The following is a 12,624-nucleotide window of genomic DNA, read 5'->3' on the forward strand; positions in this document are numbered from 1 at the left end:
ACACACACACACACACACACACACACACACACACACACACACACACACACACACATTTTATCCACACATTAACATTTATGAAATCAGAGTGAGTCTTCTAATAGATGGGTATGTTTCATGTGGTACAGTTACATACATATTTATACATAATACACACACTGGGAAAGCTAATACAAAACCAATTATGAATCTTAAAATCAATGGTGTCTTAGAAATAAGTAATATAGGATACATTATATATAGCATAATATAGGGTATAGTATAGGACAGCTTTCCTGTGCTGGATTTGGTGGCAGAAGTGAGCAGATAAGAGGTAGCTATAGAGCCTCCCTTTTGGAGCTCTCAGATGACCAAGAGGTTTTGAGGGAAGCTGATACACTCAGCAGTCCACCAGTGGGATTGGAATCTGTTTACCCCTAGCGCTATATGCAAATGAAAGTATGTATGTGTTTTCAGGAAATCAATCCATAGCTTGCAAAAGACCGCCACAGGGCACTAGGACCAGGATTGCCATGTATGGTTGGGTAGGTTGTGCACTGAAAAAGGGAAGGTACCAACTAATGGAGTAAGTAGGGGCTGGAATCCATCCTATGCTTCACTCTTCAAGCCTTGTGTCCTGCCATGAAGCTATACCACCCAGAGCAAGGGGTCTCTTTATCTGATTTCTACACAAAAATCACTGGGCCAATGGCTCCATCTGGATCCTCAAAAATATTAAGAAAACCAGGGTTGAAATATGTTTTCCTTCTCTTTCTCTGCCTTCCTTCCCACAGTTCCTCAGGAACCTGACCCATTTTACTATGGTGAGTGGCAGATTCTGTGATGAGGGCTCTCTGGGGCTGGATGAAGGGGTGGCTGCAGATCCCCATGGGTCACTGCTGAAGTGGCTTCAGCTGTGGCTGATACGTGCTGGGCCACTGGTCATGTGTTCACAGAGATACAGTTCACACCAGCTGGGCTCATGGAGGACAGCATCAGATTGGGTGTGGGGGAGGTATGCTCTCTGGACCCCCTTCAGGCTTCATCAGGACTCTTGGCTGGTGTATTGGGGTCACCAGAGAAGCAAACAATTCTGAGGTCAGGCTGCCTGGATTTGAATCCTGGCTTATCCACTCACTAGCTATTTGATTTTGAGGAAGCAACTTTGCCTCTCTGAGCCCTTCTGTAAATAAAGCATAGTAATAGCTCCTACCCATGAGGATTATGGGAAAAATTTATTTGGCTGATGCTATTAAATCATATCCCCAGGTCTAGCAGACCTGGCCCAGTTCCCTCTCTAAACACCCTCCCGTCCTCTGTCTTTGCTCACTCATACTCTTCCTCTAGTATGCCAAGTGCTTTGCCACCTCAGGGCCTTTGCACTTACTGTTCTCTCTGCTAGGAATACTCTTCCTCTAGCTCTCCACCCAGCTGGTTAATGCTCCTTTTCCTTCTTCAGGCCTCAGATCAAATATTGACTTTTCTTTTAGGAGATGCCCTTCCAGACTTCCAGGCAAGAGGAGCCACACCACATCTATCCATGATCACATGACTCAGTTTTTGTTTTATTTTGTTTAATGCTTGATCACAATATGAAAGTCAACTCCCTGAGGGCAGAGGCCTGGACCACCACTGGTACAGAGTGGATGCTCCATAAATTAATATTTCAACAAATGTTTACTGTGGTATATTAGACAAGAATAATTCTTATGAAGGAAAATAAAGAATGAGATTGGAAAGCATTGAGGAGAGGATGGGAAATTCTAAACAGGAGAACCGGAGAAAGTTTTACTGACATTTGAGTAAAGCCCCAAAGTCGACAAGGGAGGGAAGAGCTTTCATTTAGAAGGAAGAGTAAGTACAAAGGCCCTGAGGCAGGACCATGCCTGATATGCTCCAGGAATAGCAGGGCGACCAGTGCGCCTGGAGTTAGGAAATTGAGAAAAAGTAGAGTTAGATAAAGTCTGAGAAAAAACAGGGACTCGATCATACAGGGCCTTGTGGGCCGTGGTGAGGACTTTGGCTTTTACTTGGAGTGCAATGAAAATGGAGAGTGAGGAGGGGTCTGTGAGCTGAGGAGGACCCTGATCTGACTCGTGTGTTAACAGGATCCCTGTGGCTGGGGGTGGGGATACCAAGGAGAAGGTTGCTTGCTGCAGTAGTCCAAATGGGTGACAATGGTGGACGGGACCAGGGAAAAGGAAGCTACAACGATGTCAAAGGAGGGTAATGGGGGAGAGAGGACAAGGGGAGGCAAGCTCTCAGTGCTCACACTAACCCGCTGGGGAAGCCTCCAGCATGGCCTGCGATGTTCCTGACTTCTGGGCCCCTGAGTGGGTAATCTGAAGCCAGGCTGGGGGCTGGGGCTGAGATGCCGCCACCACCTTGATGTCCCCCATTATCTTCCCCAGACTATGACACTGTGCAGACTGTGGGCATGACTCTGGCTACCATATTGTTCCTGCTGGGTATCCTCATCATCATCAGTAAGTATAACTCTTTCCTGGGCTCCACAACCCCTCAACGAGGGCCTCCTGGGGGTCCCCAGGTACCTACAGCTCCCCTGCTGGCTTCTGACCAGAGCAGAGCCTTATGTCCTGCCTCCTTGTTCTCTCTCTCCTAACAGGCAAGAAGGTGAAATGCAGGAAGGCGGACCCCAGGTCTGAGAGGTCTGGCAGCAGTGGGGGAAAGAGGGGAGTGGGAGGGAGCAGCCTGGGACCTGGGGGTGCTTCTGCAACAGAAGGGCCCCTGGCCTGCCATGTGTTTCCCGTAAAGCCTGTGGCTATTGAGCCTCTTTATGCTTTTCTCTCTCGTCTTTGCTTCCACAGCCCGACATGCAAATCCTGTAAGTCGGAGCTTCCCTCCTCAGGTAAGGGTGAGAAATGGTGTGGTTCTGGGAGCAGGACAGGTGGGAGCAGAAAGAGGAGTCATTTTAGAATGGTTGCTGCACTGGATGTCCCTAAGAATGAGGCCACCAACCCAATGAATGGACATGGGAAATTCAGTAGGAGCTGAGGATCCACAGATCAAAAATGGTAAACCGTGGAGAGTCAGTGGGATGTGAAATGTCCTAGAGTCCACTAAGCCTCCCAGAAACAAGTACACAAGCCTGTAAAGGATGAATGAATTCCCCAGAGGAGAAAGCCATAAGCCTGGGAAGAGAGTTGCCCTACATGGAAAAAGGACTTCTGCAGTCAGAATGAAGACAGAATTCAGTATTAGAGAAGCAGGAAGATAAAGTGTTTTCCAGACTTTATTGTCCAGTTTGAAAGATCTAGGTTGAAATGACAAAGCAAAAAGAAGGAAGGAAGGAGGGAGGGAGGGAGGGAGGAGGGAGGGAGGAAGAGCTTCTGAACAATTATATCAAAATAATGAAAGGAGAGATATATAGAATACAGATTTTTTAAGTCCGTGTTGGAAAAGAGAATATGGGAATGTCAGGAGCATGAGGACGGAAAGATGGAAAATATAAGAGAGATGAAAAGCAACGAGGATGATGGCTGTTGGGGGAAGTGTGGAAGGGGATGAGGATGAGGGGCATGGAGGTGTTAGAGGGGTGGAGAGTGGAGGAGGAAGATGGAATGTAGGAGAGGAAGAGTGGGTGCAGGTGGATAGAAAGCGTAAAGGAAGATGGAGATGTAGGATGTAGGAGAGGGATAAGCATGTAGATGAAAGATTTTGACTCCTCGAGGGTGTTAATTTTAATTATGTAAAAATATCTTGACCTGTTTTTAGTGGAACTGTGTCCTTTCCAGGGACTTTTAAAAAAATCAGATGGGAATCTCTCTGCCTCTTATAAAGTTCTTCTAACTAAAAAAATGGACCTTAGGGTGCTCAGTATTTGGGGAGATTTGGTGTGGAATTTCATGCATTTCATTCCATCTTCTTTTAATGAGACTTAAAAGATCTGTGAGCTTGTACCTTAAAGATGCAGCAGAGAATTGGCATGTAAGTCTTGGTGGAAAACTGAGGCTGAAGTTTCTCTGGGTAAAGGGAAGCCACACAGTACCTCGATGCTCATCTTCAGCCGCCATACCCAACCAATGTGGATGAGAGAAGCAAAGGATGTGGTATACTAGGGTAACTGCTCAGCCTTCTGATGAGAGGAATGTGTCGAACATGATGTATTTCCTGCCTTGTATTTTTTTCATAAAGCTAAGCAAACACAATTAGATTGAAGCCTTAACAAAAACAAAACCAGAAAACATTAAGAGTGCACTTTGTGGATGATTGGGGTGGGTGGACCTGGCACCTGGGGCATGGTCTAAGAAAGACTATGTATAAGATTTTGACCCACTCCATTTGAGTGATAGTCCCAAGTGGCTGGGAAACGGGAATTCCTGTTGCGTCTTAATGTTGAGGAGGCTGAGTATGGGCATGGGGTGGATGTGTGTCTGGAAGGAAGTTGGGGGCATTGGAGAGGGATGGAGACTCCCTTTCTGGCAAGAGGATGCCCCGGAAAAGCTCAAGCTGGGTCAGGGGTCTCAGTCTCCTCCCAGGTATGTTCCCCTCCATGAGAGTGTCTTATGAAGAAGGACAAAAGTAACAGGTCTCCCTATATGGACCAGACATTAGGAAGTGGGGAGGCAAGACAACTCAAGAGTGGTCGTCCCTGGGAGTCTGTATTCCATGGTGGGGATGGAGGGCTCACTGGCTGTGGAAAAGGTGTTGCTTCCACCCCTCTAGTCGCCGACCCAGGCTTAAGTTCTCTTCATCCCTCCTCTCTTCTCTCTTCCCTGTCTCTCTCTCTCCAGCCCCTGGAGGTGGTGGTGTATAAAATCAGCACTGGCACTCCCACTGCTGTGCCTGCCCGAGTGTGGGAGCCTGAGGACCGGGTGGAGGCGGTGGGGACCCCAGCTTTGCATCGCTGGGGACCGCTCCCCCGAATGAGCCGCCCCACCCACCCCGAGGCTGGAGCCGCTGCACCCCGCTGCCCCTCCCCAGGCCTTGGCAATTACGACCCCCCAAAGAGTCCGATCCCCCAAAGAGTCCATCTGCAGCCCAGATCCAGGGACTCAGGCCTCCAGCTCCTGGAGTCTGGGAGTCAATCCCCAGCCCCCCAGAGAGCCCGTGTACTGCCCCCCTGCACCTCCTTCCCCCTCTCCAAAGATCTCTTCCCCTGCACCCTCGGTGTTTATGTCTTGAGCTTAATAAATGTGCATTTGGTTTTTCCCCCTGTTCTGTCTGTGTGTTCTCATCTGTGGGGACAAAAATGGGGGAGGGGCAAACCAAACCTGGGGGCGCTCTTTCCCACGTCCCCAGAATCGTTCCCCTCCTTATCCTTCCCCTCCCCTAGTGGCCTCCTCCTCTCTCTCTGAGCCCCTCGAGTTTCCCTTCCCTTCCCTACCAGTTACCCCTTTCTTCTCTTCCCCCAGAGACCTTAACAGACCCCTCCTCTTTCTCCCCCCACCCTATTCCCAAAGGAGCCCCACCCAACCAAGACCTGCCTGTCCTATTCCCCTCACCCAACCTCCCCCTGGCTGGGTGGGTGGGGGTCACTGCCCTGCTTCTCACCCCTGCCCCCACCCATGACCCTTAGCGTCTCCCTCTTCCTGCTCCCACTCTGGGCTACGAAGCCAGGAAACCCAAGAGGAAATGACTGAGCCAGTCTGGGTTCCCGCCCGCCCGCCCCGCCGTTGCTCTGCTGGCCACACCCTCTGCTTGGATTCGGCTGCCGCAGCTGCCCTCTCTTCACGAGGCTGCCGGCTCGGACGTAAGTCTCTCCTCCGACCCTCCTCCACCCGCTCCCTTCTGTCCAGGGCCGGGGCCCAGGTGGGTAAAGACTGACCTTAACCGATCCTCTCCGCCCCCTTTCATGCTCACTTCTCCCGCCTGCTCGTGAGCTGCCCTGCTTCTCTCTTCCTCCTGCCTGGGTCTCCCCAACTCTCCTCCATCCCTCTCTGACCAGTCCCCCCCAGAGCTGCCCAGCATCCTGTTCTATTGTTCCTGCAGCGAGGCCCCCATACCACTCATTTTTTCCTCTGAGATCAGGAGCACATTACTCACTCTTCCTCTTTCCCCTCCTTGATGACTTCTTCTCGTGGGGGACAGCCCCAGAGGGAGGGGAGAGGCCTCAGGATCTACTCCTGCGCCCCAGCCGCCTCCCGGTGCCCGCAGGGTCAGTCCGGGAAGGATAGGTGCTCCTCTGCCTCGGGGGTGTCCGTGTGCTACTATTGGAAGCCCAGTTTGGTCTGATGTGTCTTATCTTCCTTGAAGACTCAGAGGGAAGAAGGGGGTGGCGACTGGGGACCTCTACTTCTGAGACTCTCCTGTCAGCCCTGGCAGAGTGTCTTTGAAACCAGAGGTACCTGCTCAGGGGAGGGAAGCGGGCAGAAGGGACCCCCAGGGCCTGTGCGGGGCCTGCCTCACTGACATCATGGCTGACCCCAGCTCCCGCTTGCCCCTTAGATGTCGCCCTCTGTTCACTTGTGCCTCGTCACCATTGTTGGCCTGATTCTCCCCACCAGAGGTAAGGCCCAGCCCTTGTCTCCATCCTGCCCCAGAGCCCCCACCCCCACCACGAGTGCTCTGCTGGGTGGGCAGCTGGTGAGTTTGGATGCCCAGTCCTGTGTCCTCACCCTCCTACTGAGCTGGCACCCGGAAGTGGGACCCCCAATGAGGGGGCCAGCGGTCTACCTTTTTTGGACACCTCAGACCTAGGTGGCCGCTTCCAAAGAGTCTGGCCAGAGCCTGTCCTGCTGAGCAGCCTCCATTTCACCTCCAAGAAGAACTCACTGAGTTTAATTTGGCGGGGGAGATCGGTGTTGGTTTTCCACTTTGCAGCCAGGAACCCTGGGCTCCCAGCAGAGCAGATCCCTGGATCCTCTGGGTGATGCACAGTAATGCAAAGGGAGTGCACGGGGACCAGTCCAAGAGCTGGAGATGTCTCCCCCTTGCCTGGGAGGTGCTTCCTGTAGGCAGTGACTGTGGTGGCATTGGCAGGTGTTTTCCACATGGCAAGTGCCATGTGCGGGAGCTTGCTTCAGCTTCAGCTCTACTGTATTATACATATTGTCCTGCCTTTTTGCAATGAAGAAACTGAGGCTCAGCAAAGGGAAATGCCTGTGCCAGAGGCTAGCTAGTGGAAGGGCTGGAATCTAATCATCCTGCCTGCCCCGGAACCCAGAGCGTACGCTCCACTGAAAAGTTCTCTTGAATAAAATATTTTTCATCTATTCCTTCAGTCATTCAACAGGTATTCGCTGAGCAGCTGCTATGTGTCAGATCTTATTCTATGCACTGTGTAAACTGCAATGCATAAAGACAATAAATAACCCATCAGTAAATTATATAGTATACTAGAAGGTTATACATGTTATAGAGAAAAATAGAGAGGAATAAGGATTGTTTGAATAGGGTGGTCAGAGAAGGCTTCACGACAGGGTGACATTTGGGCAGACATTTGAAGGAGGTGAGAGAATTAGCCGAGCAGGTATCTGAGGGCTGAGTGCTGTCTGGTGAGTGGGAGGAACAGCAGGCAGGCTACATGGCTGGGTTGGGGTAAACAAGAGGCAGGGTGGGAAGAGAAGAGGTCAGAGAAGTGACAAGAGACCAGATGGTGGGGGGTGGGGTGGTAACTTAGGGGCAGCGTGAAGACTTTGGCTTTTACCAGGTGCAAGGTGCACTCAGGGGAGGCTCTGAGCCAGCAGGGCCATGATCTGCCTCAGGTGTTTACAGGCTCCCTCCTTTGCTGCCTGTAGGGAGTGTACTGTAAGGGCAGGGAAGGTAGTATAAGACTAAGGAGGAGCCTGCTGTGATGATCCTGGAGGGAGATGATGGAGGCTGGGCCAGGGCGCACCATTTGCTGTATCCATCTGATTTCACTCTCTCTACGGCCCTGAAAAGTAGATTAAATTATCCCCACTTTGCAGTTGAGGCAACTGAAGCTCAGAATGGGGTTTTCACTTGCTCCAGGTCACACAGCGAGGAAGTCGTTAGGAACAGAATTTGAGATCGGGGCCCTGGCTGACTCTAACGCTGGGCTCACTAGGCTAAACTGTCTCTTCTATCCCACAAGGATGGGCAGGGAGAGGGGGCTGGAGGAAAAGTGCTGGGGCATCAGCGTTTCTTGAAACACTTCCAGGTTCATGGATTGATACCACCGAAGCTGTTCAATCAAACAGTGGTCTGCTGTTCTACCAGCAGACAAGAACCCCTGAGTTACCCCCCAGATCTCAGAAGGGAGGGCAGGGTGGGGGTGTTGGTAAGAGGAAGACCAGAGGCTCCTCCCTGGCTTCTCATCCTTGATTTCTCAGGGCAGACATTGGAGAAGACCACACCCATTTCTCTGGTGGACTCAGCCACTGTGAACACTGTGAACATTCGTGTCCCGACGGAGACATCAGGTGAGGAAAGAGGGATAGCTCTGTTAAGATCCTGTCGCTGTAAATAAGAACAGCAATAAAAATTACAAGCTTGGACCAAACAGGAATTTTTGAATTCGTGTAAATGAAAAGTCCAGGGATAGACCTTTAGGTATGGCTCAATGTAGTTTCTCAAATGGTGATATCAGGAACCTGTCTCTATCTCTTGGTTCTGTTTTCTCCGTGTTGGCTTCATTCTCAGGAAGTTTGTTCTCTCATGGGACCAAGATGGTATCTGGAGACCTGGGGCTTCCATTCTACCTGCTAAGAACATGGAGGAAAGAGAATTTCCCCTTCCCCAATCCAGCATTTGCTGAACTGAGTGTCATTGACCAGGCTCAGGTCACTTGCCCACCCACGAGCTGATAATGTGGCCACAGGCACAGAAAGCTGATTGACCAGACCTGAGTCTCATGTTCAACCTCCAACAAGACTGGTGCCAGCCCCACTGAACCAAGTAGACTAAGAGTTAGGGAAGGATGGTTCCCCAAAGGAAGTTCGGGGGCTCTTACCAGAGGCAGGTGGATTCTGAGAAAGGGACTGGGTATCTGTGGGAGGGAAGGGCCTGAGGCAGGGGAGATACTGGCATCGTATGTAGGCAGTGAGCAAATGGCTGGGTTAATTAAGTCATTTCCATCACACCAAAGCTGAGTTGCTATGGAAATCCTGTTGTATCTCCATCCATGGGCCTTCTCCAGATCTTCTCTCTCTTCTCTCCCTCCCTGTTTCTGGACTTCAGACACTGTTCACCCAGAACTCCAGTCCACCCTTCAGACTTCGACCCTGCAGGCTGGTGGTGAGTGGGGCAGGTATGGGGGTGGGTTGTGGGGAAATGGGCCTGGGACAGACACTGTTCCTCCTCTTGCTCTGACACCCTGGATCCTTAGTTACCCATTTGAACCCCCAGCTCTGAATCCCCTGGTTTAATTTGTGGTGGGGCAGCTTGGACCAAACAGGAGCTCTATTCACTTCTTTAAAAAAAATCTTTTGAAATTGTAGAAAATAATATGCATGTAGAAAAGTACAAAAACCATAAATGGACAACTTAGCAAATTATTCTAAATTGAACCCCTGTGTAACCACCACCAGGTCAAGGAATAGAGCTTTGCAAACATCCCGGAAACTCCCCATGTGCCAACCTCATTCATTTCTTCCTTTAATCTCTTTATCTTTTTTCTTTTTTAAATTTTAAAATCATTTTGAATTTTTTCTTGGAACTTAACATAATTCAAAAAGTGCTCTTCATTTTTTTTCCATTAATGTTTAATGATGCAGTAGTACATAAACACATTCTCTTTGGAAATAATAAAAATGTGGTAGGTCAGATGAAATCCCTTTTCATTCCCCATCTTTCTCACCCCCATCTCTGTGAGGCCCCGACTGTTAGCATTGGGTTGGGGATGGTTCCATAATGAGACTGTATCACGTGCGTGTGATCTGGAGAAAATACATTGACTGAGAGGTGTATTTGTGTGAGCTTAAGGACATTATATGATTGTTATTCTGCAATCAGTTTTGTTTCCCTTGTGAAACGATGTTTGGAAGCTCTTCCCACATTTCCGTGAAAACACTGATCTTGTTCTTTTTCACTGCTGAGTGCTATTCTACAGGGTGCCCACGTACAGTTAATGAAGCCATGCACATCTTGATGATCACCTTGGCTGCTTCCAATTTTTTCTGCTAGACATAGTGCAACAATGAGCAACCTTCTCCCTTCCTCCTCCATCAAACAGTTACAGTGCTTTGTGTCGGTCATGGTTCTATATATTTTACCCATATTCACTCATTCAACCTTCACACAAAACAGATGAAGACATGGAAGCTCAGATTAACTCGCCCAAGGTGTCACAGCATGTCAGTGACATGGCCGGGATCAGGGTCCAGGACTCTGGCTCTAGAGCCCTGCTTTTACCCATACCACTATGGGGCCAAGGACATGAACACTGAAATTTGTTTTAAAAGCCGCTGGGGAAATGGCTGTACCGATCTGCCCTGCCACCAGCAGTGTGCGAGCCCCCCTTTACCACTCTCACAGCCCCACTTGGTATATGAATGTCTTGGGTTTGTGCCAGCCTGATGGGGGGAGAGGGCACCTTGCTGTACTGTGGATGCACGTGTTGCTGATTTACTCATTTCTTACCCTCCCCTCCTTGTTCTTCTGACCTCAGTAGAAACAACACAGACCCAGACAGAGACCCAGAAGCAGCAACCAACGGGAATGGATGTGCTTCTAATCACAGATCCGGGCACAGACAAGAGCAGCATGGAAGGTAGAGCCCGGCACTAGAACAGCAACATACAAGTTTTGTTTAATTCTCTATTTAGGTCAGCATTTCCCCAAGGATGCTTCTCAGAGCATTCGTTTGAGGAATTGTTAATATATTTTCCAACAAAATTTTTTTGGTTTGCGGCCAAAGGTCTTTGGGAAACTGAGATAAAGTTAAACATGTCTCTTTTTTGGCAGGACTTCTCAGAGTCTTAATAAAGCTTATTTGCAGCAAATGTCTCTAAGAGGGTCAACTAGTTTGCAGCATTTTCTCAGCTTGATAGACCCTCTTTTGTTCACGTTCCTTCATGGGGCTGGTGCTGGGAAATGCAGCTGTGGGTGTTCCTTTTATGTATGTCTTCTTGTTAGAGCAGGAGATTTTCAGTTGCAAAATACAGAAAACCCAACTTAAAATAAAAAGACTTATTGGGTATACATATTCTGTAAAGTCCAGAGGTACCTCTTTCAGATCTGTTGTCTTCATTCTCAAGTGGACTTTCTCCTCTTGATGGCAAAAATAGTTCCGTAGTTCTAAGTTTAGATCACAAACTCAGCAGGTAGAGAGAGCTCTTTCTCATAATCTGTAGCCCAAGGTCTAGAATTGACTCTCATTGGCCCAACTGGGGTCACATGCCCATATCTGACCAATGGGAGCCTGGGAAATGGATAGGCTTGATTGGTCAGGCCTGAGTTTTGTGCCCCAACCCTGGGGCTGGAGAACAAGGTACATCTGTCTGAACTGCATAGACCAAGAGTCAGGGAAGAGATGTATCCTCTCAAGACCAGTGAGTAGCTAATGTTATCAGAGAAGTGGGAAAGGGAGCTGAGCCTAGATGAAGGCAACAGGTGGCTTCTAATGGCTGTGTGATGATTCATTTGAGGAGCAGCCCCTACTGGAAAGTACTGTAGGTTGGGCCACTCCCAGGCTGACATACACACAGTGTGCAGACTGGGAACTGTGCAAGGTTGACACAAATCTAAGGCCATGCCATTCCCCATAACAGTTTTTATAATTGTTACAATTTTCCAGTGATGGCAGTAAATCATCTCATTCTGACAGAATCTGTCTATTAAGACAATTTTGCAACAGATAGACATAAAGTGTCTTGGGGAAGGAAATTTTTCTACGTTGCACGCAAGTGGGGACAGGGGTGTAACCGCTCTGTCCACACTTTCCAATTGAGAAAACATCTTCATATCTCCGATTCACTTGCTCTAAGTCCTCGCTGACCAGAGTTATGTGTGTTGTTGCATATTCCTGGTTATATGTGACAGAAATTCAATAGGGCTGATGGGTCATGAAGCCAAGTGGTAAAAGGCATGGCTGAGCCTCAGAGCCCCCCAAAGCCTGAGCACAGAAGCCCTCATACCTCCCTTCCTCCATCTTTGTTTCTCTTGTGCTAGAACTTGTTCTCCACCATGAGAGGAAATGGCTCCTGTCATCCGCTAGCTCAGAGCTTCAAGAAACTTCATCAAGCTTCCACTAAGAATCCCTACTTGGATTTGAAAGGTCCCAGGGAAGGGCCAGACTTGGTTACATGCTCCCCCTTGTGGCCTGGGTCACAATAAGAGAAACAGAAGGGCTGGGGAGCTGTTCCCAGAATTAAGGAGAGTACCAAGTAGATGATAACAACAGCCAATATTTGCTGAGAGTTTGCTCTGTGCTGGGCATTGTGCTAAGCTTTCATGTATTCACTCACACAATGTTCACAACCGCCTTATGTGGTGGGAACTGTCATAACCCCATTTTATAGGGAAGGGAGCTGCTGCTCAGAGAGTTTACTCTGCTGGCCCTAGGACACACAGCCCTGAGTGGCAGAATGGAATTTGAACCCAGGCTCTCTCGCACCAGGGTGCCTGAGCACCACACACCACCTAGGCTGTCCTTTACATTTTCTGTAACCTCCTCCTCTGTCCATGTTGTTGATCTTGCTTATACCTCCCTCTGGGCACGACTTTCCAGAACATGTCGGAATCCTTGGCCATCAGTTCATGTTTAGGAGGTGAGGTGCTGAA

At 49.3% G+C, this 12,624-nt stretch overlaps 2 protein-coding genes across 8 annotated transcripts in view; both read left to right on the top strand.

The window, feature by feature from the left end:
* FXYD7 (FXYD domain containing ion transport regulator 7) overlaps window positions 1-4,828 on the top strand; it is an 8,654-nt gene extending 3,826 nt beyond the window's left edge. Inside the window, exons 2-6 of the mRNA XM_011381746.1 lie at window positions 774-803; window positions 2,391-2,465; window positions 2,606-2,648; window positions 2,808-2,848; window positions 4,734-4,828. Of these exons, the coding sequence (XP_011380048.1) occupies window positions 774-803; window positions 2,391-2,465; window positions 2,606-2,648; window positions 2,808-2,848; window positions 4,734-4,756 (212 nt within the window). The 3' untranslated portion in view covers window positions 4,757-4,828. The remainder of the gene's footprint in view (window positions 1-773; window positions 804-2,390; window positions 2,466-2,605; window positions 2,649-2,807; window positions 2,849-4,733) is intronic.
* A 774-nt stretch (window positions 4,829-5,602) lies between these two features.
* The window catches only part of FXYD5 (FXYD domain containing ion transport regulator 5), a 15,319-nt gene continuing 8,297 nt past the window's right edge, over window positions 5,603-12,624 (top strand). For 3 of the 7 annotated variants that reach the window (XR_002777527.1, XM_023524189.1, XM_011381748.2), the window contains exons 1-5: window positions 5,603-5,692; window positions 6,388-6,448; window positions 8,235-8,324; window positions 9,082-9,138; window positions 10,511-10,612. Coding sequence is in view for 6 of the 7 variants with exons in the window: in XM_023524189.1 (XP_023379957.1) it covers window positions 6,388-6,448; window positions 8,235-8,324; window positions 9,082-9,138; window positions 10,511-10,612 (310 nt within the window). In the remaining variant the exon portion in view is untranslated. Of the gene's footprint in view, window positions 5,752-6,195; window positions 6,284-6,387; window positions 6,449-8,234; window positions 8,325-8,989; window positions 9,139-10,510; window positions 10,613-12,624 lie in introns of those variants that run through there. The other 4 variants (XM_023524187.1, XM_011381747.2, XM_011381749.2 and 1 more) reach the window with 4 other exon arrangements.

This window comes from Pteropus vampyrus, unplaced genomic scaffold (genome assembly GCF_000151845.1).
Source record: "Pteropus vampyrus isolate Shadow unplaced genomic scaffold, Pvam_2.0 Scaffold452, whole genome shotgun sequence".
NCBI lineage: Eukaryota > Metazoa > Chordata > Mammalia > Chiroptera > Pteropodidae > Pteropus > Pteropus vampyrus.